The 23,245-nt window shown below is 40.4% G+C and overlaps 1 protein-coding gene across 2 annotated transcripts in view; it reads right to left on the bottom strand.

Annotated features, from left to right (window-relative positions):
* The window catches only part of tpst1 (tyrosylprotein sulfotransferase 1), a 52,732-nt gene that overhangs the window by 4,971 nt on the left and 24,516 nt on the right, over positions 1 to 23,245 (bottom strand). For both annotated transcript variants that reach the window (XM_008299173.1, XM_008299174.1), the window contains exon 3: positions 18,188 to 18,386. In XM_008299173.1, coding sequence (XP_008297395.1) covers positions 18,188 to 18,386 — 199 coding nt within the window. The remainder of the gene's footprint in view (positions 1 to 18,187; positions 18,387 to 23,245) is intronic.

The raw sequence follows: 23,245 nt of genomic DNA, 5'->3' as shown, positions 1-23,245 counted from the left end.
TGTGTGTGTGTGTGTGTGTGTGTGTGTGTGTGTGCGCGCATGTGTGTGTGTTGGAAGGGTCTTTCCAGGAAAATACAAAACTCTGGCCTTCATCATCCATTTCTTACAAGAAAGAATTTTATTTCCACAGAAACTGAATGATATCTACACAGGACGTCGCCTCCTTCATGCTGAATGGAAACACAAAGCCGTTCTGGCAGCCGGAGACAAAGAAGAATGTAGAGGTTAAGTTGGGCTACGAGTGAAAACAGTGTGATCATGTAGAGAGACTGAATATCAGGGGAGTAACAGAGGGAAACAGAAACTGTTCTTCTTCACAATCTGACTCATTACTTTGATGCTTTCATGCTTTATTTCTCTTTCTTTGCAGCGTAGTAATGTACAGTATAATGTATATACTGCTGCAGGGTTTGAGTCGCTGTAACAACAACCCCGACAATCCTAAAATGTCCTAAACTTCCCTGCGCTCATTAGCATAGAACTGTAGGTGTAAATAGGCCAAGTAGGATGCTTTAACTCCCTGCTCTGCTCCAACGCTCAGCTTCTTAAGATGTCAATCTTGAAGTGGTATCTAGATCAGGGCAAAGAAAACCCGCCTGTGCCGGTATTTACAAAGCAGATGCGAGATATTCAGAATGATAAATATAGACATACTCAGCATGCAAAACTAAACCTGTTTTATTTTTTACTGTGTTGTGTTTAGATTTGCGGTTCCTCACTGCTTTGGAAAAAGCTGCTGCTGCTTTGACTTTCCTCTGTGTCACCACTAAACCTCAACTGCACCCGATACATCCCCGACATCAAAGTCAACCGCAGGCAAACGGACGATTTATGCTTTCACACAGGGCAACTCCTAATGAGAAACTTAAATGTTATGGTACTGTTACTGTGATGATCGCAAAAGTTGCCCAACCTCAATATAAATGCTTCACTTTGAGCGTTTTTAATAAAGAAGTAATGGGTTTTCATCACAGACCACATCATAAAACATGACATGAGGTAAGCGATGACAATTTTTCAACGTAATCTGTGCTGGACTTATACAGACTGGAAGGAGTAGCTCAGAAGTCCTGTGCCCCCCTCTCTGGGACCCACAGACTAAAACTTCCCCCAAAACACAAAAACTCATTCCTTAATCCCCGTGCGTGCCTTCATGCTTTCTTGCACGTTAGCCTGAAATCGATGCAGGGCCAGAAACGGAACGTAATCTGAAATGATTTCCAACACCAGAGACGGAGAATCGAGTGCATGTTTCTGATTTCCTCCTGGGTGCCATTTTGCAGCCGTACAGAGGCACCAGGCCAGACTGCTCCGAGCCAGTCCAACTCTCAGACAGAAAAGGCAGAGCACGTACGGGGGAAGTGAGGCAGAATGCCCTTTGGTTGTACAGCAGGTCACACACATACACACATAATAAATCCAAGTGGTGTATAATTGAAGTGCACAGAAGTATAGTCTGCCCTGCACACTACAGATCAATCTGTCCGTCAGAGAGAAGACGAATCAAAGGCCAGACGTCATGTCTGCATGACAGAATCGCTGTAACATGAAGCCAGCCTGCTCTTGTCCAGCAGACTCTGACCTCAAGCTCCATTACCACTGAAGGATCTGTTAAAATGCTCGTGAAAGGACGAATATTCATATGGTGACGATTTACAGCCTTTTCAACTGAAGCACATAAAGTGAGCTGAAATAGTGCACAGACAGATGGAAGGGACGTCAGACTGCCAATACTGCGCTCAGTCCCCAATCAGCTGACAGACAGAGACACTGGTTTGCCTCTTTCCTGTCATCATCCCACAGCTAGATAACAACCAAACGAGCCCTTTACAACCACAGTGAAGGCCCCTCCGTTACACTCTTCCCTTTGAAATGCTTTCTAATTACAACTCCAACTAGTCAGCACTTCTGGTCCAGCTGCATACATTTTACTTTTTAATTAGTGATGCAATTACAAGGTAGAACCTACAGAACTCTTCCCATGTCTGTCTAAGCCTACTGAATACAATGCATACTAGATAGCTAAACAACAGGGCTGAAAAGATAATCATTAACCGCACCAGCACTAAGGCACCATGGACGGAAGTGTTGCTGCATCAGTCTGCAACTTTTTTCCGGACTGCTAAGAAATGTGGAGTAGATTTTCATGGGTCCCTTAGGATGAATCTAAATTGGTTTGGCAACTGGTACTGCTATCAGCATGTTTATTGTTCAGTGAAATATCCCAGCACCTGCTGCATGGACTTTTCGGAAGCCATGAGTGACTTTCATGATCAGTAGCTTCAGTGACCCTTACCGTTTTACCATGAACTCGTCATCAGTCTTAGCTGTACTTTATGTTTACTGCTAACTAGTAAATGTCAGCATGCTCACATGATGAAGCAAGATGTTTATACCTGATTTAAAACACCCTGTTTGAACTATCATCGTTATCATTCTAGTGTTAGCATGTGGCTCACAGTGCCCTTGTGCCGAAGGGCCAACTCTTGCTTCTGCCATCTGTGTGTGCAGACAGATAGGACTGAAAACAGACGCACATGTGGTTCTAGTCATGCTAAAGTAGGTACAGGTCAGTCTGTCAGGTGGACGGTCGCATTGCTCCTCATATTGAAGACAGAAAAACACGTGGGGTTCCAATGCACATTTCTGAAAGGCTCTGACTTTGCGTTTTTACATGATGCAGGTTACAGATGAGCTACAGCACTGTGTCATGATGTGTCATGATGTCATGATGAGTACAGTGTGCTGACATAACACAGGATTTCTAGAGAAATTAGGACATCAGACTGTGTTTGGGCTCCATCGATGGAAATTATATAATAATCAAAACTCCTTTTAGGTCCAGCAGCAACCACTTCAACTTCATCTGTCTCAGTGATCAATTGTAAAGGCATGGATGACCAAGAATCTCCTCATACAGTATTGCAATGCAGACAGTCCACAATACTGCGCATCTGGGGTTGCACATGGACGTTGCCATAAGGTTCTGCATAGACAGACAGGGACTTTCACACTTGAGATGACATTTATGTCAGGTATACCATTCCAGATGTGGAAAACATGAATCGGCCTTATGTTTAGCTTCAGAGAGCTGCTAGTATGACTGTGGACATAGGTCAGTAAAACGTCACCATAAGAACATATCTATTTCTGTTTCCCAGGCCCAAGGAGTAATCTTTAAAAAGCCCAAAACCTAAAAGATATTGCATTTGTGAAAAAAGACAAAAGCAACGTATCCTCATATTTGAGAAGCTTAAAGCATCAAATTGTTGCTAAATGATTTAAAGAATTGGGTAATAGCCTATCTGACAAACCACGAGAGAAAGCAGGCACTTCTGGCTGAAGCAACAACAGAAAATACTCCAACCTCACCCCCAAAACCACTGAGATAGAAGTATCAAAACATTTTCCAGATGAGACAGTACGAGAGTAGAAACCAAGAAACCTTGCCACAGCACGCCTCAGTAGAGCCAGGCAGAGCTCAGTCAGGGAGGGACCAGCACAGTTGGGTCAGCCAAGGCGCCTGCTGGTACAAGCAGCAGGTCAGTCTGGTGTGGTAGTGCCAAACTAAACCCTGCAGTGGTTCAGCTTCAGTATTATGGCTGCAGCTCCCTGTGACTAAGCTCCGGTCTCGGGGGGGTTAAATGTGGTAACAGCCCAGTGCGTTTGAAAAGCTGCCAGTGTGGAGCCATGATCGGCAGGGGAGAATGTTTCAGCTGCATGCTTGTCTACTTCCACCCTCTCTGGGAGGAAACTTTCTAGAGATATTGTTACCTCAAACAAAATGCTGCTGTTTGGGACACACTGGTCTGAGGTTTGTGCATGAAGGATGTCACCAGAGTTGAAGTGCAGTTAAACAAATCATCTCAGATTTGATGCTACAAAGTCATGAGACTGTACCGCTTTCAAACTTTACTGTGTGTAGACTGTTGCAAACAGGAACCCTCACAGGACACTTTAATGATTTTCAGCTCCTTATCTCCTTGTGGCAGATTTTTGCCAGGAGGAGTAAATACACTCAGTGCATACACACAGCCAAGACTCCAGAGACTGACCTCAAATCAGACCTTGATCTGGGTATTAAACCGCAGAATGACTTTGGACAGAGCACGAAGCACCAGCCTCTGTAGCACCAAATACTAAAAACTGCCAAACAAGAACAAGTTGCCATCAAATGCTTGATTAGATTGGCTATCTTATGCGGATCAGACAGCTCCTGATTTCACCGTGTTTGTCAACATCAAACCTTTCAGAACCATGTGCATGTTTTTACCAGTAAGGTCTCAAAAAAGCTCTGATGTGCTTCTAGCACTGGGACTACTGAACACTGGTGAGTTGTTTGTATTTGGACTTATGATACAAAACTATTTGGTGAGCTGAAGGCAGCCAACAGTGCACGGTACACAACGTGCTGTTTTCATGGTTTGACTATTCTCAAAATGTGTCACCAGAGTGCATCTAAAGGCAAAAGTGTTTCTATTTGTGTCAAATGACTAAACTTAAAGGTGAAACCAAGACCTAGTTTGCGTCCCACTGCGGTACTTACTGTACGTCTCTGGATGGCCTATGCTTCCGTTGCATTCATTTGTAGTCCTGACAAAACAGTGTTCCATTTGCTTTATTTATGTGATTATTTATGTGTATGTATACATGTATACATACACATAGAGTATATATACTTCTTGAACACTTGTTTTTATTTTATTTTTTCTTTTTATTAAAACTGGATGCTGGTACAAAATATATTTCACTGCACACTGTACCGTGTATAAATGTGTACGTGACAAATAAAGCTTATCTTCAATCTTGAATCCTGAAAATGAACTGTACAAATGAGAAGGCATTCAAGAGGCAACAACACAATCGACTCTACCAACACAAAGTGACAGAAGTAGTTGTGTGTTCAATGAAGGAAGCTGAACTTGAGAGTAGTTCAAAGCCTGACTTATATTTTCACCTCTTCACGCCTGACTGCTGTTTAAAGTTGGCATGATTGATGGATTGTCAGGGACAACATTTGAAAGACACAGACCTGTCCAATCATACGGTCAAAGTGGCATTCCACGCCACAAGTCTTTTTTTTAAAGCATAACGACTCCTAAAGCCTTACGTATATGACTACAGCATGTGACTGTGTGATAGGCTTGTAATAAGGTCAGCTTCACTTCAGATGAAAGAAATCACAATAAGAAACCTTCAAAAAACCTTATCGTCAACTGGAAATAGAAGGCAAGTTTCTCAACTATTACACTAAGTAAATATGACATATACAAACACAGCTCAAGTTATGGTCTGACATAACAGAGTAAGATGCAACGATCAATAAACTGTTCATTTGAGGTCCTCATTAATCCATTTTCTTTCTTTCTTCTATCACACTTGTCTAGCTAATGCTTTCATGAATATGATTCTGTAGAGGTGTGAGATCCAAAGAGCATCATGATAGCTGAGCACTGACCATCACCCTGGATCGATATGATGTGATCTGGTCTACTCACACCAATATGACGGAAAAAGTCCAGCCACAGCCGCAAAGCACAACACACTGGACGAGCAACTCTTCAGACATTGGTTTCTCATCTCTGCACTAACTCATGTTATTATTGTTACTGTGGAGAAACTGAGAACTTATTGATCCCAATATCCATTTCTCACCAGGGATCAGAACCACTGCAAAGCCACTTAAAAGCTATTGATTGTGGCTTCCAGAGCCAGGCCTGATGAGCCTCATTTACAGCAAGCTGGAACAACCTCTGCTGCCCAGCAGTCAGATAAAAACTTCAGAAGTGCAGGTGCTTTTTTAACAGTCATTTGTACAGATGCCCATGCAAAGGTACTCAAGTATTCTTGGGTTCAGGTGAGGCTGTATGCAATTGATTCTTTTATTGTTTTGTTAGCTCTAATTCCACAATATGAGTTCCACACCTGTACCCATATTTGACTGGACTTCATTGATCTGACTTGGTAGAGGCAAATTTGAGATGGAAATTCTGCCAAAGGCTATATCGCTTTAAGTTGTTGGAAAGTCAATGTGAGCTGAGAGGCAAATTTATTTATTTATTTATTTATTTTTTGCAGTCCCTGGAAAAGAACGCAGGAAAACAGCTTGCAGAAAAGGCTAGGAGTTGGCTAGGAGTTGAGCCAAAGACTCTGCTGCCGAGGGCATGTGGTATGCACCCTCACTTGGCAAATTGCCCCCCCCCCAAAAAAATCTACAACTAATTTAGCAGTTAAAGAAATACTGATCTAATTTAAAAGGAAAACTATATTTTCCTAGTTTCTCAAATATAACGACGTTACACTTTTCTTGATGTACAACTGAATCCTTGGATTTTGAACTGTTGGTCAAACAAAACAAGGCATTTGAGAATGTCACCATGTTGCTGACATATTATGTCATATATGACAGATTACTGTCATGTGACAAATAATTGAAATCACTGAAAAAAAAATCTGTACATTAATCAATATCACCAGTAATTCTTAGTTGCTGCCTTATTTCTGAACTTGCCAAACAACAAAATGAAGTTGTCAGTACATTTACATGAGCAGTATTTGTCACAGCTTAACAACTGCACTTATGCTCAATATGTTTAAGGCCACTTTTTGGAAGAAAAACAAAAAGGCATCTTTCTTGAGCTGCATAATGCCATCGGGAAGAAGGAGCCAGCAACAACTTCCTTCACTAAGAATATGAATCACCAATGGGGTGAACGATCCCTGCTGTTTAATGCTCATACTAGCCCCCAAACGAAAGTAAACTGTGTAGGTTGTCTGTCCTTTGGCCTGTCTCTCATATCATCCACTGACACTTGTGCTCTGTGTTCCTCATGTTCAACTCACTTTGTACATGATCCCATCTTTCTGGTGGGGCTATTTCATGTCAATGCTCTTAGCCTGAGCATGGTTTTGTAGAATGTTTTTGCAATTTAAATCGCAATACTGGCTTCATCATCACTAGTTTGTAGTTCATAGATAAATCACATATTAGGTCTGCCTCAGGGGACCCTGAACCATTCCTTAGTTATACTACTATAGGCCTAGACTGCTGGAGTACCTCTCCCCATCTATCCTCTCCTTCTCTGTCCATACATTTATATGCTTCCACTGCATTTCAGTAACTGTGTGTCTGCAGTTTTTTGTTTTATCCTTGTAGGTATCTCTTGCTGCAGTTACTGGCCTCACCAACCTAACTAGTGTTTGTTGTTCTTTTGTGTATATTTGTCTGTTTTCTATTCAGCTCTTTATCCTCACCCCAACTGGTCGAGGCAAATAGCCATTCACCATGCGCCTCGTTCTGCCAGAAGTTTCCTCCTGTTATTTGTCCAACTGTCGCCAAGTGCTACTCAAAGGGAGTTGTTTGGATTCACTGGGTTTCTCTATAAAATTTTGTAAGATCTCCACCTTACTTTGTGAAGTGCCTTGAGATGACACATATTGTGAGTTGGCTCTATATAAATTAAATTGAATAAAAGTGAACTGAATAGTTTTCATATGTAGTTAAATGACGAGGGAACCGTTTGAAAAACTAAAAATGAACAAAACCCTCTTTCTGACAAGATCTACCTCTGCATGTCTATGAATAAATTCCTGGAAGCTTTGTGCGTTGAATCAATATAAACACAGAGGTTTTGGGGAGATATGCATCGACTTTGTTAACTGCTTTGACCACAGGGCCGACACTACTTAGAAGGATTACCTTTAATCCAGATGGGTCTTCGCTCACAGTAAAAACAACAAAGCACCACTGAGATAAGGCTGTTCTCAACAGGTCAAGCTTCCCTAATCATCCGTATCACCCTCTCTGTCTCAACAATGCAAACATTCTTTTCTCTGCAGAGCGGCTAGTTCCAGGCAGCATATTCTGTGGTAAAATCAGGGCTGAGGAGGAGAGGAGACCGAGGGTAAATATTTGGATGGGGCTCAGTGAAAATTCAAGACAGCAGAGAGAGCATTTCCACATGTGGCTTCATCATACAGTGGTTTAGTTGAGGGCTGGTTGCCAGATGTCTTATGCAATGCAACACAGAATTTGGGAGGTGGGTGCTACCATTGTAATGCAGTGTGGCCTTAAGTTTATTCCGTACAAACTTAACAAGACTTTGAGAGAGAAAATCCAAGGAAGTGGAATTACAAAACAATGAATAAAACAGAGAGACAAATAAACTAGAATGACCACATACCAAGAAACAGTAAGAAGATGGAGAAAGAAACAGAGGGCTGCACTGATGGAGTAGAATAAATCAATAAGAGAATGGTCCAAATTGGAGTTTCTTTTAAAAAAAAACCACTGCCATCTCTTTTTACGAGTGAGTCTGCTAGTTATGTACCATTTCCCTGGAAACTCACCCTGCAACACCAACAGAAGAACAAACCACACGCATACTTGTGTCTCCTTGTTCAGCGCAGTAACTAGTTTATGTATGCCATGCCCATGGAAAGGAAAAGTTGTTAATAAAACTGGGTAATGAATTGTATTAAATCACAAGTTTCCTAATAGTGTTCTAAATGTGTTTCTACACACTGTTCCAAAACCAATGCTATTAAAAGCTGAACCCTGAAACAGTAAATTGCCGCCTGCTTTAATTGCTACTGTCTTATTGTGGTGACTATAGATGTACTGCTGTGGAAAGTCAGTTCGCTGACTTCATGACTCATCTCTCATTGTTATTGTTACACTGCTTATCAGCACTTACTTAAAAGGCTAAATAACTTTTCTCTGACTAGCTGGTCTAAAAGAAACAGACATCAACAACTAGCACCAGGTTTACATACCATACGTATCTAGCTGATGCCTATTTATGTCGACTAACTGTAATGTTGGTTAGTAAACCAGGCAGACAACAAGAATTTTGTAAAAAAAAAAAAAATACTATAATAATTACTATTAACTTTTTTATATATTAAATGAACCCACAGAAAGCTACCTTTTAGCCCATTGTGGATCTTTGTTGTGGTTTTCTATTCCTAAACCCACACCAGCATCCGGCAGTCAGCAAGTTACTAGAAACTTAGGAAAACGTTATTTTCTCTGAAGTTGATGAATAATAATTTAACAAAGCTACAAGGGCAAATAGCATTGGACTCCAATATTACTCCAAATGAAATTTGGATGTAAATAGCCAACTGATCGGTATCCGAATTACTGAAACAACTTTATGATGGTCTACCTCCAACCTGGCCATCAAAAAATTAACTTTTTTTTTTTTTTTTAAGTTGATAAAGAATACTTAACAAGTTAAGCTAGAATATTTTAAGTATGGAGCTAAAAGCTGACAGAGCTTTGGCAACTTTCATTGACCTTTTATAATATGCTGTAAGTTGTGCTTCCATAATATACTTTTGTGTGCATCTCTAAATATCTAATTAGAGAAAACATTAATAAAAAAAGGTTATAAAAAATAAAAAAAAGGTTTTGACACCTGCCTAAGGTGTTTTTTTGCCTTAAAAAAAAAACATACTTCATGAAGACAGATTTTTTTTTGTCACAAACATTTAACTCACTTGACTGACCAGCTCTATCTGCACCTCCTGGCCAATACGAGCTAGCATGAAAGAATAATTACAACTTCTCAGATTAATAACAACTAATAAAGACTTCTCTCCACTTTTCACTCCCAGATAGCCAAAGTCTGATGTGTGTCTTCTCATTTGAGGTTTTTTAGCGGTTGGAAAACAACTGGTTTTGTTTCTGGTTTCCTCGACTTTATTCGTTGCAGCCATGCGTAACTTTGCCTACACAGTCCAAAGTATTTGCTCCAAGGCAGTTAATGGAAACAAGCTTAATTTAGTTTTTCTTTTGTTGTGTGTGTCATTTCAAAAGTTTGCTTAAAATTTGCTTAAAATTTTGTTGAAAACACTGCTATAGATGCACTTTGGTCAATACTCCAGAACTACTGCTGTTCACTGCACTGCCCTGCACGAAAATGACCCCATAAATACAAACAGAGTGCAGATGCAGCTTGTTTAAGCACTATAACATTTATAGACAAACTGACTGCAGGGCGCTGTGACAAACTTTATGTTCACTTGGACCGGGCTGGTGGGAGATTCTCTTCTTTATCCAAGAACTCCAGCCCAGCAGGAGGAGGAGGCAAATAAACAATAATATAAACCCTGCAGCTGGGGTTGATGCAGGGGAATCACACTGATCATCTGCAGATGTATACGGCATAAATCTGACAAATGGTGCTTCAACACGCACATGCTGCCAAAATGGCATGCAGGTCTATTGTCAGGAGCGTGTTAACTATTTCAGAGAGCAGAGGCAGAGGAGGAGCAAGCATATGCAGACATGAACGCTTACTGCATCCAACATATGTAAACAGGACCACAGGCACATTTGAAAAGCATTAAAATACACAACATAGTGATCATGAAGAGGAAACATAATGAAGTTTTGATATCTGACCAGCATACTGACATATGGCGGCCTTGATTGAAAATTGATAACAAACACTGTGAGCACTCAGCCTGAAAGAAGCTGCCCAACATTTCAGGAAATGTGCTTGTTTGTACTCTTCTTACAGTGAGGCATTGTGATTTTAGGAGCAGATGACAAGCACAATGGAGCTACTGATGAGCGACAGCTGTTTGCTATGAATGCAGTCCTAGGGCCAGATGCATTAAACTCTGTATAGATCCACAATCTCTGTGTAAACACAAGACAAATATGCATACTCACGCAATCTTTTTGTCAGATTAGTGCATTCATATGGTTCTGTTGAAAAGTCACTGTCACATCGGTTATATGTTCAGGAGCTAAATTTCCTCCAACGCTGTCAGCAACATCCTTAATCACCTGTTTGCATATCAATACTTTTCTCTACTTCACCTGTCTACAGAAAATATAACACTGCCTTATTATTTTTGGTCAACACTGAGGACATAGCCATCTTGTTTCAATAAACTTTATTAAAGTTGTCACTGCCCAGAACCAAATGGGGACTTCATGTTTAGAGGGAGCTCCGTGTGGTGGCTGGTTGGTTGACCTGTACAATGTGAGCAGAGTATTCCGGCAGCAGGAAGGCAGCCCAAAACATACAGTGTGAGTTAACACATTGTATAAGATTACTAAAAAAAAAAATTACAATCGTACAGCATCTACCCTGCTTTAAAGGCCAACTCTGATAACTCTCACCTCTTATCATGACCATGACCTCCCTCTGTTCTAATGCACCATCAGATGTGTTTTTTACACTCACTCTGAAAGCTTTGACATGAAGATGTTACTGATTACTGAAGTAAAGCGTGTCACTGCTCAATGTAAACGTCATATGTGTAACGGTAGATATAAGGTCAGCCAACAGTAGTGCATTACATAAAGCATGAGCCACCTTCTCACAGTCTGGGAACATCCACTGCAAGTTGAAGAAGTTCACTGCTGACCTCAGCACAGAAGAACTTTAACAGGTCTTTATCATACAATAAAGTTAGGCATTGGAAACCGCAGCACATCACATCTGTGAAATCAGACGTGGAAGCTCTGGATCAGTAAAAGTTTACTCTGCTGCACAAAACATGTTGAAAAGCAGCCCAACTGTGTTAAAGTGTTCTTTATAAGAAGCCCCTTACACTCAGTAACAATATCTGTCTGTTAATAATGTTGTCTGACGTTATCAGGTATTGAAAAAAAAATGTTTTTGAACAAAACTTAACAAGAATGAAACAAGAAACAACAACAAAGCAGCTGAGACACACTACAAACACTGAAGCAGCAGCTGACCTTTACAAAAAGGTAAGCTGATGTGAATCTCTCACCGTGCTCATGTAACACAGGTGATGTAAAAGTGATGTTAACGTTCCTTTTGGTCTGATAAATGTTATTTTTTTTTAACCCAGACAGCATTTTAGTTAAAAACTCACGAATCATCCCTGAAAGATGTTGCTGCTTCCTATAAAACAAGTAGCTGCAGTAATGCTAATGCTAAGTTAGCTAAGCTGGCATACAGACGGCAGTTCAGAGTTTGCAAATGATAGCTGTATAAACTGAGGAGAGTCTGTCTGTTGTATCACTGCAGAGCAGAGGGACATGGATACTTCGCCTTTTTCACTAACCTAGCCATAGAGGATGTTACTTGTAACCATGGTAACCGTACACCAAGAAAGTAAAAATTAGATTGAAATGCCACAGAGGAATACTAAACAAAACATTTTTGTCTTTGTTGCATTAATCACATAAATCACAAAAACAGACACATTAGAAAAATACGCAATGAGCATTGCTGTTGTCTTCAGTGTTTGCACATCCCCAAAACTACTTCAAGTTCAATTTGTAAACTGACAAGATGATATAAGCCAGTAAGTGTGCGACTATTAATAAAAAAAAGAGCTGATTATTTATTTCAACAATTAATACAATTATTTTATCACTCTACTATCAAAATAATCACTAGATGCTGCCCTACCAGGAAGACACGTCAGTTTGTGAGAAACTGAATCAGTGATCAGTTTGAGAGATTGACTATGACTGATTGTTCAGAGGAAACTGTATTGCCACTCATACATCTTCATGGAAAACCACCACTAACCCGAACCCTCCGCTTTAAGATTAAAATCTATGACAGCATAGCAAGAGGTGTTTGCCGCTCTGCTACCATGTCTGTAGTTTCCATCTCTGTTTGTGGTCAGACACATTTTTCCAATGAATGCGCAAATGAAAAAAAGTACTTCTCTCCCCTTTCATGAGTTGCAAACGACTGCAAATGTTTTCCATTCAAGTCATAACACTTGACAACATGACGGATTGCACCAAGTTTATTCTTTCTTTGCGTTCCCCCTCTTGGGTTCCCCTCAAACAAATGAAAAAACTAATCCAAAGGCCGACCCAACAAGCACTCAACTTTAGCACAATGAGAAAATTAAGAAATACTTTCCGCAGGGCAACATGAAGCATCAAAGCACCACTTTGAGAAAATCTAAAAGTCAAACTTACATTGTCCAGATGATGGTAAAATTTTATGTGTACCAGAAGTAAAAAACACACAACAGCATTCTGAGGTGGCTGATGCCTGTTTTCTGCTACACCCCCCTCTCCCCACAGTTAACACTGCCGTGGCTATTTAGATTTCACTGAGTGTGCAGATTCTCGCCCCTGGGTGTTTTGTCTTTCTGCTGATGCATAAGTCACTGCTTTATATGAGCAGGGAGACACTTCCTTGCTGGAATGGGAAGCAGCTGGAGATGGTGTTGATGCTTTGCTGAAACACTGCCGTAGCAGAATAAATGGCTGGCTATACTGAGAGAGGACCTCCTGCGTGTGACACAAAAATACATGATCACTGGCTGGAGTTACAGTGACATATGACATGACACTGAGACAGACTAATACCAGCTTTAGCAAGAACTCAGGCCCACTCATTAGTGCAACTTTGTTTGTTCTGTACTAGTGTGTGCATGACAATACGTATGAGTTAATAGATGGTAAAAATGGAAAGTGAGCTTACTAACTGCCCATTTAGTCTCCTAAGTCATGGCTTGACACTATGTTTAATATTCAGGTTTCAAAATTAAGTGAATTATGCCTTCTACACTATATGTCATCTGAAAAGTGTCTGAAACTAATGTTAGTGGATCAGGTCTGACTCAGAGTTGGTGCTCCGGGTCAACATAAAGGACTGGAAGGGGTTGAGGTCAGGGCTCTGAGCAGGTCAATCAGGCTCCTTTACAACAGTATTCTTTAATGTCAAGCGTTTTTGCAAAAGACACTTGGCAATATACTGAGGTTTTAAGTTTAAAATATTGATGAGTCAGGTTATACTATGGACCTGGCTTTGTGCACTGTCATGTGGAGAGTGGATGTAGAACACTGGAAGTACATTGTCTGAAATGATAATGAGGAACTCTGGGTCTGGACAATAAAATGATTCCAGTATGTACTGGTGCCTTTATCAACAGCAGTAAGAAAATTGTTTTATATAATCTTCAATAGTTTCGCTTACATGCATCAAATACAAACCATGAAAACACACAGAAAATGTAAAGTTAATTTCCAAGTGTGCTGCCTCTCTAACTCATAAACATCATATCCTATCCCTTGATAATGGAGCTCCTTTGCCCTTCATCATTCTCCCAGTTGGCTTTTGTGCAGGTCTCCCAAGGCGTGCTAGTCTACGACTTCCTGGGACTCTTGTTGACTCTATTTGTGCGCAGACCTCCTTTAATTCAGACTGTGAGTAGCATGAGCCAGTGGTTGCCTGTGCAAGACATGCTTAACGATCATAAAACACTCAGGTGGAGGTGTGCTCCACCACCTCTACCTAAGCAACATTCCCTCACGAGCCTGCTCTGTGGTCTGATGGACTTGACGTTGGGGTGCACATGGACATCTCGGCCACTCTGAACTTTAACATCAGCATAGTGCGGTGGCCTCTGGGTATAATATTTATTTATTTATTTATTGTATGATGTTTTTTATGTCTAATTAATGTGAGAACAGCTTTCATCAAAGTAGATCTTGCTTTCGTGATCTAATCAAAGTGAGATCATTTCTTTTTTATTGATTTGAAAAGGTATTCATTACTGTGTGCTTTTCGCTACTATCTTAATGTCAAATTTTTACTTTTACCTTTATTGTTATTCAAAAGTTTCCTCTACTGGACCTTTTTAAAATTAGGTCATTAGAAATTCTGAATATGTTATGACCCAGCTGTCTAGGGTCAGCTGGGAGTAACAAAAAGACTAGGTGTTGTTGGTGAGGTAAAGCAATTTATTGCTTAGTGATACAAAGGAACAACAAAGTAAATGATAATTACACTACCAAAAAAAATAAAAAATCAGAACTAGTAGGTGTTGCTAAATCAAACAACCAGAGTCAGAAAGCTAGGTAAAACAAAATCACAAGACTGAACTCCCTAACCAAACTTAAACACAATAGCAACACCCACGTGGCTGACAAAAGAAACTAACAACTTAGTGCAAGTGTAAAACTAACTAAACAGACAAGTTCCTCAGAGCAAGTGACCATTTCTAATGGCTACAGTAAACACAGAAGACAAGGCACAACAAGTAACTTCAAACCAAAGTTAAACAGCTACTAGCAGGAGTTATATTATTACACAGAGGACAAAGGCACGAGAGGCACCAAGGCAAGCTGCTCACACTAAATCACAGCCGCCTTGACTGTGAGGCTGGCTGTAGATTTATGCTCTGCTGTGATAATGGCGGAAAGGAGGAAACCGGGTGGTGGCTTAATCAGACAGGGCCGTAGGCAGGGAGAACAGAGGCTGGAGTGCAGGTCCGGAGCTAAAGGGCTAATCAGCTGACATGACTGGCAACTGGGGGTCTGGAGCAAGCTCTCAAGCCAGCTTAATTCATACAAGTCATCTCCCCACACAAAGTCCACCACAAAAGCAGAGAGCATCCGGCCACCAGGGGCTGTAACAGAATAATTACCACTATCAACTATAATGAAACAGTTTGTGATAAAAGTTTTAGCTGTGCCACACAGCCCTAGAAACACCTGTTTTACTCGTAAATGTAGGTTTCCAGATGTTTGACGAGCATTAAAAATTATGTGAAAAAAAAAAACAAAAGTTTTGTGTCTCCAGAGGAAGTTGTATAAAATCAGATGAATGGCCTCCAGACATAACCTGATCCAGTTTGAGGCAATTGTCTATTTGATCTGAAGACTACACGACTGAAAAGTAAAAACATCTGGGGGTGTGGAGATAGAAGAAACTGAACTTACCAGAATCCCTCCTCATCTCGGCATGAGGCTCAATTACATTAGTTGCTACTAGCATCATACCATCTTTGAACAAACTGTCGGCAGTTGAGTTGCGTTGTGGGTAATGTGGGTTCCAACTTTTGACAAGGAGGGGAATGCATGGGTTGTCCACATGTGCAACCATACAGTAATCAGAGTCACTTAAACACACAGCAACTTAACTTCAAGGTAAACTTGAAGGTTTAAATACCAGGCTTAAACTTTCCTCAGAAAAATTCTGTGGAAGACAGAAGTCTTGCATTTCATGTTTGTTTGAAGAAATGAACAAGCATTTGGCGTAGACAATAACAGCATGACTGAACAGACAAGACGTTTCAGGAAAAACCCAGATACCTGGAAAGAGTTCCATGCTTTTTGCTTGGGAGCAACAAATCAGCCAGAACTGTTTGGACAGCAGTCCAACAGGGGAGAGGTCATGCTTGGAAAAACACAGTCTGACAGTGAATAGACAGACATTCTTCCGTCTGCATCATCACTAAACTACGAATCCAACTGTAAGCAACACTTAAAAGGAAGACTTCACTGTTTGTCAGCCCTGTTGTAGAATACAGTACTATTTTAGTCATCCGGCAGCAGACAAAATTAACCATCAATTCTTCACAGGACGGAATTTCACACTAATGGAAACTACAGCTTCTCTTTTCCTAAACTCTGCTAAAGTTTCTACAGGCACAGTCTGAAATGTTAAGTCATCATCTTACTGGTGGTCTGTTGATTTGCAGTAATTTGTTAATGTCTCAAATTAGTTCTATCATGACTTCCGACGTTAGTATCTCTTTTATTGCCCAATTCAACACATAGAGAAACTGGGCATTTAAGCACCAGGGAGACCTTGAAAGCTCAGTCTCCACAGTCCTTAAGAGATAAAAATAAACCAGAATTACATCCACTAGCCAGACTTACAGTATGCAACCCACAGAGCTGAGCTACAGAGTCTGTCACCTGATAGCTCAGCTTGAGGAAAAGCATTTAATAAAAGATATTCTGCTCCAAAAATAGCCCAAATATGAAGAGGGTCAGACGTCTGGCAAAGGACATCACTGCAACAGCAAAGACGATAATGCTCATGCACCAGCACAAAGTTTATGTAATGCAAAGAGAGAGTCAGGCATTCATGATTGAGTTGGTGGTAAAACTAACCTACAGATAAGACTGTTATTATTTTGGAAACACTTTCACTTCCTGACATTTAGGGAGTGGCAAGAGACTGACACAACATTGAAAACAGATGTATCTGAGGATAACATACAGTGACTTCTATTTTCAACTATGCAGGTGCTTTCACAGGATGTGACAACAGCACCTCTGCACTATGAAACCCATTCATTTCAATGACTTGTGCCGGGCAGCAACGATTTGCGGCTGCTGCACCTAAAGTTTAATTATGTTGAACTTTGCAGTAGCAACAAGGCATCTCCTGTTTTGAGGCAGTAGGTAGCTTCTCGCTTGAAAGGATGAGGTAATCTCGTCATGCTGGAAGTTTTGAAAACTCCGCCCAATTTGGTCTGTGCTCCATGACTCTGACCGAGCAATGTGTTGAACCCACAAGGCAGCACACTCTGCCTGTGTGAAAGGGCCATGAGTTAACCTCTACAAAAAAAAAACAAAAAAAAAAACAACTTGCATCTTATACTTCTCATATTCCAACTCCACAGCATTGCTTCGCTGCACAGCACATGCCACAAAACAGGATGTAGTGTCTTTCCTCTACCTTATGCCTTGGCTGCAATACAGTCTTTTTGCAGTAATGTGTAGCTCACAAGCTTAAGCTAAGGTAACCCCGAAGACATCACTTTGATATCATTAGGGTTATTTTTAAAGACTTTACAAAGCTCATCCAGAGTCACTGAAGACATTACACGATTGTTTTCACAGAATAGTGTAATGTCAAGTACAACAGACTGAATGTCAGATGTAGCGTAGTGCCTCCTTTATGATGGGGAGAAACCTAAATAATTTGCAAGTTGCATTGTTTCACTGCTCATAGAACTGATAATGACACTCACAAGCTACAAAATTATATGAAAATTATTCAAAATCAGAGCTGTGTGAGTGTTTTAAAGGAATAGTCAGTCTGATATCTTAAGAGATAGTTTTGTTTAGTTATATTAGAAGGTCGATGCTCCTGTCATGTCTGCAGCAGCCAGTTTAGCCTGGCTCTGTCCAAAAGGAAAATGATCTTGCTTGTTTTATCTGAACAATATCTGCACTGGGCTATTTTCTTGGCCAGTGAAATTACAGGGGCCCTTGTTTTTGGGCTAAGCTAAATTTGGCTGGCTATAGCTTCGTATTTACCATACGAGAGAAGTGCCCATCTCCTCATGCAATTCCCTCCAAAAAACAGTGTTCATTTTAAGAATTCATCTACCAATCTGTGACTTAAATTGTAGCAAATAATTTAAGGGTGTAGTGGTTTAAAATTGCCAAAATAAAATCAAGAGCACACTGCTTAGTACTCACCCTTCTGGTGTTGTCCAGTACTTTGGGGTCAGGCCGGCCATAGTTGGGGGGGTTGGCGTGAGGGTCGTAGCCCAGCCTGGAGAGCATGGGAGCAATGACAGCCATGTCTCTCACCACATCAGCTGGGATCTTTCCCACCCACTTTGACAAGGCCTCCACGTTGACTGGCTTGATGACCTGGTCTGTGGACCGCTCCACCCTAACAAGACAGAAAAATGTGAGTTTCAGCTGTGATCTGAAGTACAAATTAACATCATCAGTGACAAGGTTTTTTTCTGGTACATGTTTACAGTGATGAAGATCCTAGTTTATAAGCTTAAGTAAGTTAATTTAGTGTTAAATACTTTTTTTTAGTTGTGTACGGATTATTGTGTGCAAAGATTTACCACTGTGGCTACAGTGAACATGTAATGGGGATGTTTCACAGAGCAGATGTGCTGCAGAATGTATGTTGTACTGGCTACACCTTCAGTACACATACAGCAAAGTGTTTTAGCACTAAGGTGCGATTTTGTTCTGGGATTGCTGTTTTCAGTTTTTGAGAGATTCAAGGAAGTAATTTTAGGTGTTGGGAAATACTACTTAAACATTTTCACCATTTTCCAGCACTACATACTGTAGGCCAAAGAACTAATCAATTAATGGAGAAAGTGATCAACAGATCGATTGATGACGAAAACAATTGTTAGTTGCAGCTCTAGTTGTGAAACTTCAGGTTTTTCAATGAGTTTGTGTAACATGGGTAAGTTGACATGTACAGATTACAGTCAACTCTGGAAGGGATAAAGCAGAATAAAAGCCAACAGGGTGTTTAAAACTACAAACTGGTAGTCCTGTTCAATACAAAGAAGTAATTTTCTATGTCGGCAGTCTAGTAAAATAAACTTTCATTGATTACAGTGGAAGTGTGGCGTTGCAGCAGCCATGTCGTGGTACATATCAAATGTTATAGACCTGATGCATGTTTTTGCATTTTCTGGGATTGGCATTACTGAAAACACACACAGATCCATTTGAAGCCTACTTATAGCTGAGATAAACAGTTAACACATTCAACACTGTTGTGTGACCACACCTGACTGCAGTATTTGCACTTGCAATCAGTACAGACACATATTAGCATTCTCAGTTCAGCATGTCCTCAGATGGCCGAGCTTAGAACAGACCAGTCCATCTCTCTCTCTCAGTTCTGTTGACTGGAAGCATCTAATTGGCTGTAATTGGATCATAAAAACACTATTAAAGATGGCTACCCGCTCTCCCTCTCTCAGCAGGTCCCTGTTAAACAAGAATAAATGACCTCTCACTCTGTCAGTTCATTCTCTAGTCAACATGTATCACACTTCATATGATTTACCATCAGCTATATGCCTGTCTCTTAAACAACAATCAGAGTCAACAATATATTTTACTTCTTTGATCTCAGTCAGTCAGTTCAGTCTCACTGAATATGTCGAATGGGACATCCTGTTAAGAACTGTACAAGGTCATGAAGTTTCCAGACAAAATAAGAGATCAATGTGACTTGATACAGACAATCTGCAGAAATTGAATGCTTCACCGTACCAAAGGTTTTCAAGAAAAAACATGCAAATAATATTAGATATTACGAGATTTTGGAAAATTTTGGCTTCTTAAAGATTTGAGCCTCTGTTGTTTATTGAGAAAATGAATAATGCTGCACTGGGCCCTTTGCTGCATCCACCATTATGTCATAACCAGGTAAATTATTCATCATCTGAAATTAAATATTCAACCAGTGAGGGGATTGGAGCTGCTGGACTGCAGCTTTTGTTTTCACTGCTGATAAGCAGGGAGATGAAGATGTCAGATCTATGAAGACGTACATGACCACTCTCTTTAAAATGATCAACACACCGAGAGGCATCCTGATAGATCCTATAATTAGTAGAGTACTATACCATTATCACTGTAAATCTTAGCAGTGAGCCTCAATCAGTCTAACAGACATCAGCTAAAACACATTTATATTAGAGTAGCTCCAAGTAACAGATTGCATAAATGTCACGTGCATTGAGCCTGACAAAGCTGCATATAGACGTCTTACACTATTTCAGAACCGTTTGTGGTAAGACGGAAGAGAAGTTGCTCAACACATCACAGCCATAAAAAACAGCAGTTGTATGTAAAGCTTACAGGTGTAGTAAACTGCAGGAGTGCCTGTGACTCCACATATGGTAATATAAACACAGAATGAGATGTGGTATAAATGAACAACAGCATGCCCATCTTACCAAATAATCAGGTTGCATGCAAAATCTAAGCATTATGTGAGAGACTTACTTTAGTAATTTGTGGATTAATTCTCAAACGATGAGTCGAAACATTAAATAACATACATATATAAATATAACAGCAACAAACATCCACTGTAACTATTGACTATTCTGATACTATTTTCTTGAGTTACTGTTCCATTTGTAAAATGTCAGAAAATGTAGAAAAATCTTTTTGAATCACAAGATGCAGCCTTTAAATTAGTTGTTGTTGTGTGTTAACTATTATCAGAGTAAGACATGTTCACATTTTAGAGAGCTGACACTGAAATTAATCCAAAAATGATGATTAAAACTATGGTAGATTAGTTTGTGCTTGTTTCTCTATCATCCACGGTGACTTGGTATTTCAATTAGAGTCCGCCTGAAGCATGTTCGAATTCAACAGACTGGACATAATGCAACAAAGGCAATTATCTCTTTCGAAGGTCCCACTATTTCTACGCATTTTGAAATGAAGCCATAGTCTTTCTAGAACTCTGTAATATCCTGGACAAGAATGTATTTAGGCCCAGAGAAAGGGCATACAACAGTGTGAATCTAGTGAAAGTGGAGCAGCGGCCTCCTTATTGAATACTGGAACACATTTTAACAGGGTGCCGCTCATTCTGGTGCAGGTCTGGTCTCCCAGCTGCTATAATTAATGTTAAGTTAGCAAAGGGGACTAAACAATGCACATTTTACACAGGTTATCTTATCCAGGCAAATACTGCAAAACATACACAATTCCACCAGCGTCTGTTACTGTGGTTTTTATACCAATAAACTGGCATCTCCAACTTTTCAGCCAGACTAAACACAATACAAATACAAATAAAAGCTGCAATTCAGAGTTACAAGAGAGCAGAATGAAGTCACTCATTTCCTTTAAATTTTTACTTTGCAAATAAAAGTGAGGTTTACACACAATTAAAAGTCTAGTCTAGTACATGGGTACACAACATTGGGAGAATGACAATGAGTGAGTTTCTAAATCCACTCCAATGTTTTCATTTTCCCCAGGCAGCCTGTATGAAGACCATGTCATTCATGTTGAAATAAAAGCCTCTTCTGCTGTACCGCAACCAAAAAGCCACTTCTTTTTATCCTCCTGGTTGTTGATAGCTCTTTTGGGTCACTCTCTTCCCCCACACATGTCTATTTACCATCTGCAGTTTCCTGTCTGACTCTATACTTCAATACAGCAATTCACTTTCCTCTAATCCATTTACTTTGCAATTGAATCTTTACACTGCACCGGTATAGTCTCCTGCATGATTAATAGAGTGAGCTGGTTTTGTCATCTCAGGAGGATGGTGAAGATGGTTTCTGAGAGACAGGCCATGATCCAAATATCCACTCTCCCAACAAATGGGTAGAGAATCACTTTAGGTAACTCCATCAAGACCCAAGAGGCTGCTAAGTGTTAATGTGGAGCATAAACTGATAAAGATAAAACGTGGTGAACGCAGCTAAGCTTCATCGTCATGTTAGATGCAACCAACCTTGGTGAAAAAAGAACTGAAGGTCTCCTACTACACACAACAACACACGCTACATATAGAACACTGGGCAGATATGTCGCAGTTCAGAAATGAGTCATTTCCTTGCCAGCAGTCACGTCAACACACTGTCACCAGCTTCGAAAACAGACTTTCTCATAAATAAAATTTGAATCTGACATTTGAGTGTTCCAAAGTACTTGTGGCAGATTTGGGGAGTTGCATTATCCATTGCAGTGTTTCCTGTGGGTCAGAAGCCCTTCAGTGGTCCCTAGAAAAATCTGAAGGACAGCAGATGATCCAAGGGATAAGATAGCAAATGTACAGTCGTGACTCGATAATCCGAGACTAAATGTAAAACCTTCTTTTATGTCGGATAGCAAGGCTGTCGGATTGTCAAGACGGAGGTCCAGACACAAGGAGGGTTTGATGCTTGAAGGCTCATTTGTTGTTAATATTTATTGTTTATAGCTGTCATAATGACTAGTAGGGCTGGTCCGAAAAACACTTTCTGGGCTCAATTAATGATGAATATCCGAATATTCAGCGCGGTCAGGGGGGGCGCTCCGATGGGATGGAAGTGGCCAGAATGTGCAGGCAGTACTTGGCTGCTGATGCCAGTTTAGGACAGCGATCACACTTCTGTTTCCACTATTGGCGGCGGAGGAGTGGCAGATACGCTCCACCGTTACCATCCGTGTTTACTTCTGCAAACAATGAGCACGCTCGCTGCGTGTGACGTTGCTGTGTTCTCTTCTGTGCACGTGGAACACTTTTGGGTCATATGAAGTTCACACAGCAGATCACATACACGTCGCATTTATTTGGAAATAAGAACAAACTCACAAAAAAAATAAAAATAAAAAATTTCACAAAAAAAAAAAATCCAAATTGAGCATTAAGTCCTGCAGTCTGAACGTAGCCAATCTGTTGGATTGTTCAGTCAGATAATACGCCGTTATCCTGATTTGTGACAAAAATGTCATGTCGGAGTCAGAATCCAAGGCTGTCGGTATGTTAAGGCGATTTTTAATGTGTTCTGTTCCGTTTTTCCTAAAAATCTGTCGGATAGCAAGGTTTTCAGATTGTTAAGGGTCGTATTATCGAGTCACGACTGTATGGTTCTTTAACCAACTAAATCTAAAATATGTGACAAGAGGTCTGAAGTAGATAATGCTTCTTTTTAATGGGTCACAAGCCAAAAAAGTTTGGGAACCCTTGGTCTATAGTAATACATTCAAAGATGGTTAACAGGCCAAGAGTCCCACTCGGTCCAAGCT

Source organism: Stegastes partitus, unplaced genomic scaffold (genome assembly GCF_000690725.1).
Source record: "Stegastes partitus isolate 25-593 unplaced genomic scaffold, Stegastes_partitus-1.0.2 Scaffold1385, whole genome shotgun sequence".
In the NCBI taxonomy this organism is placed as follows: domain Eukaryota; kingdom Metazoa; phylum Chordata; class Actinopteri; family Pomacentridae; genus Stegastes; species Stegastes partitus.
This window is presented reverse-complemented; position numbering and strand designations above follow the sequence as displayed.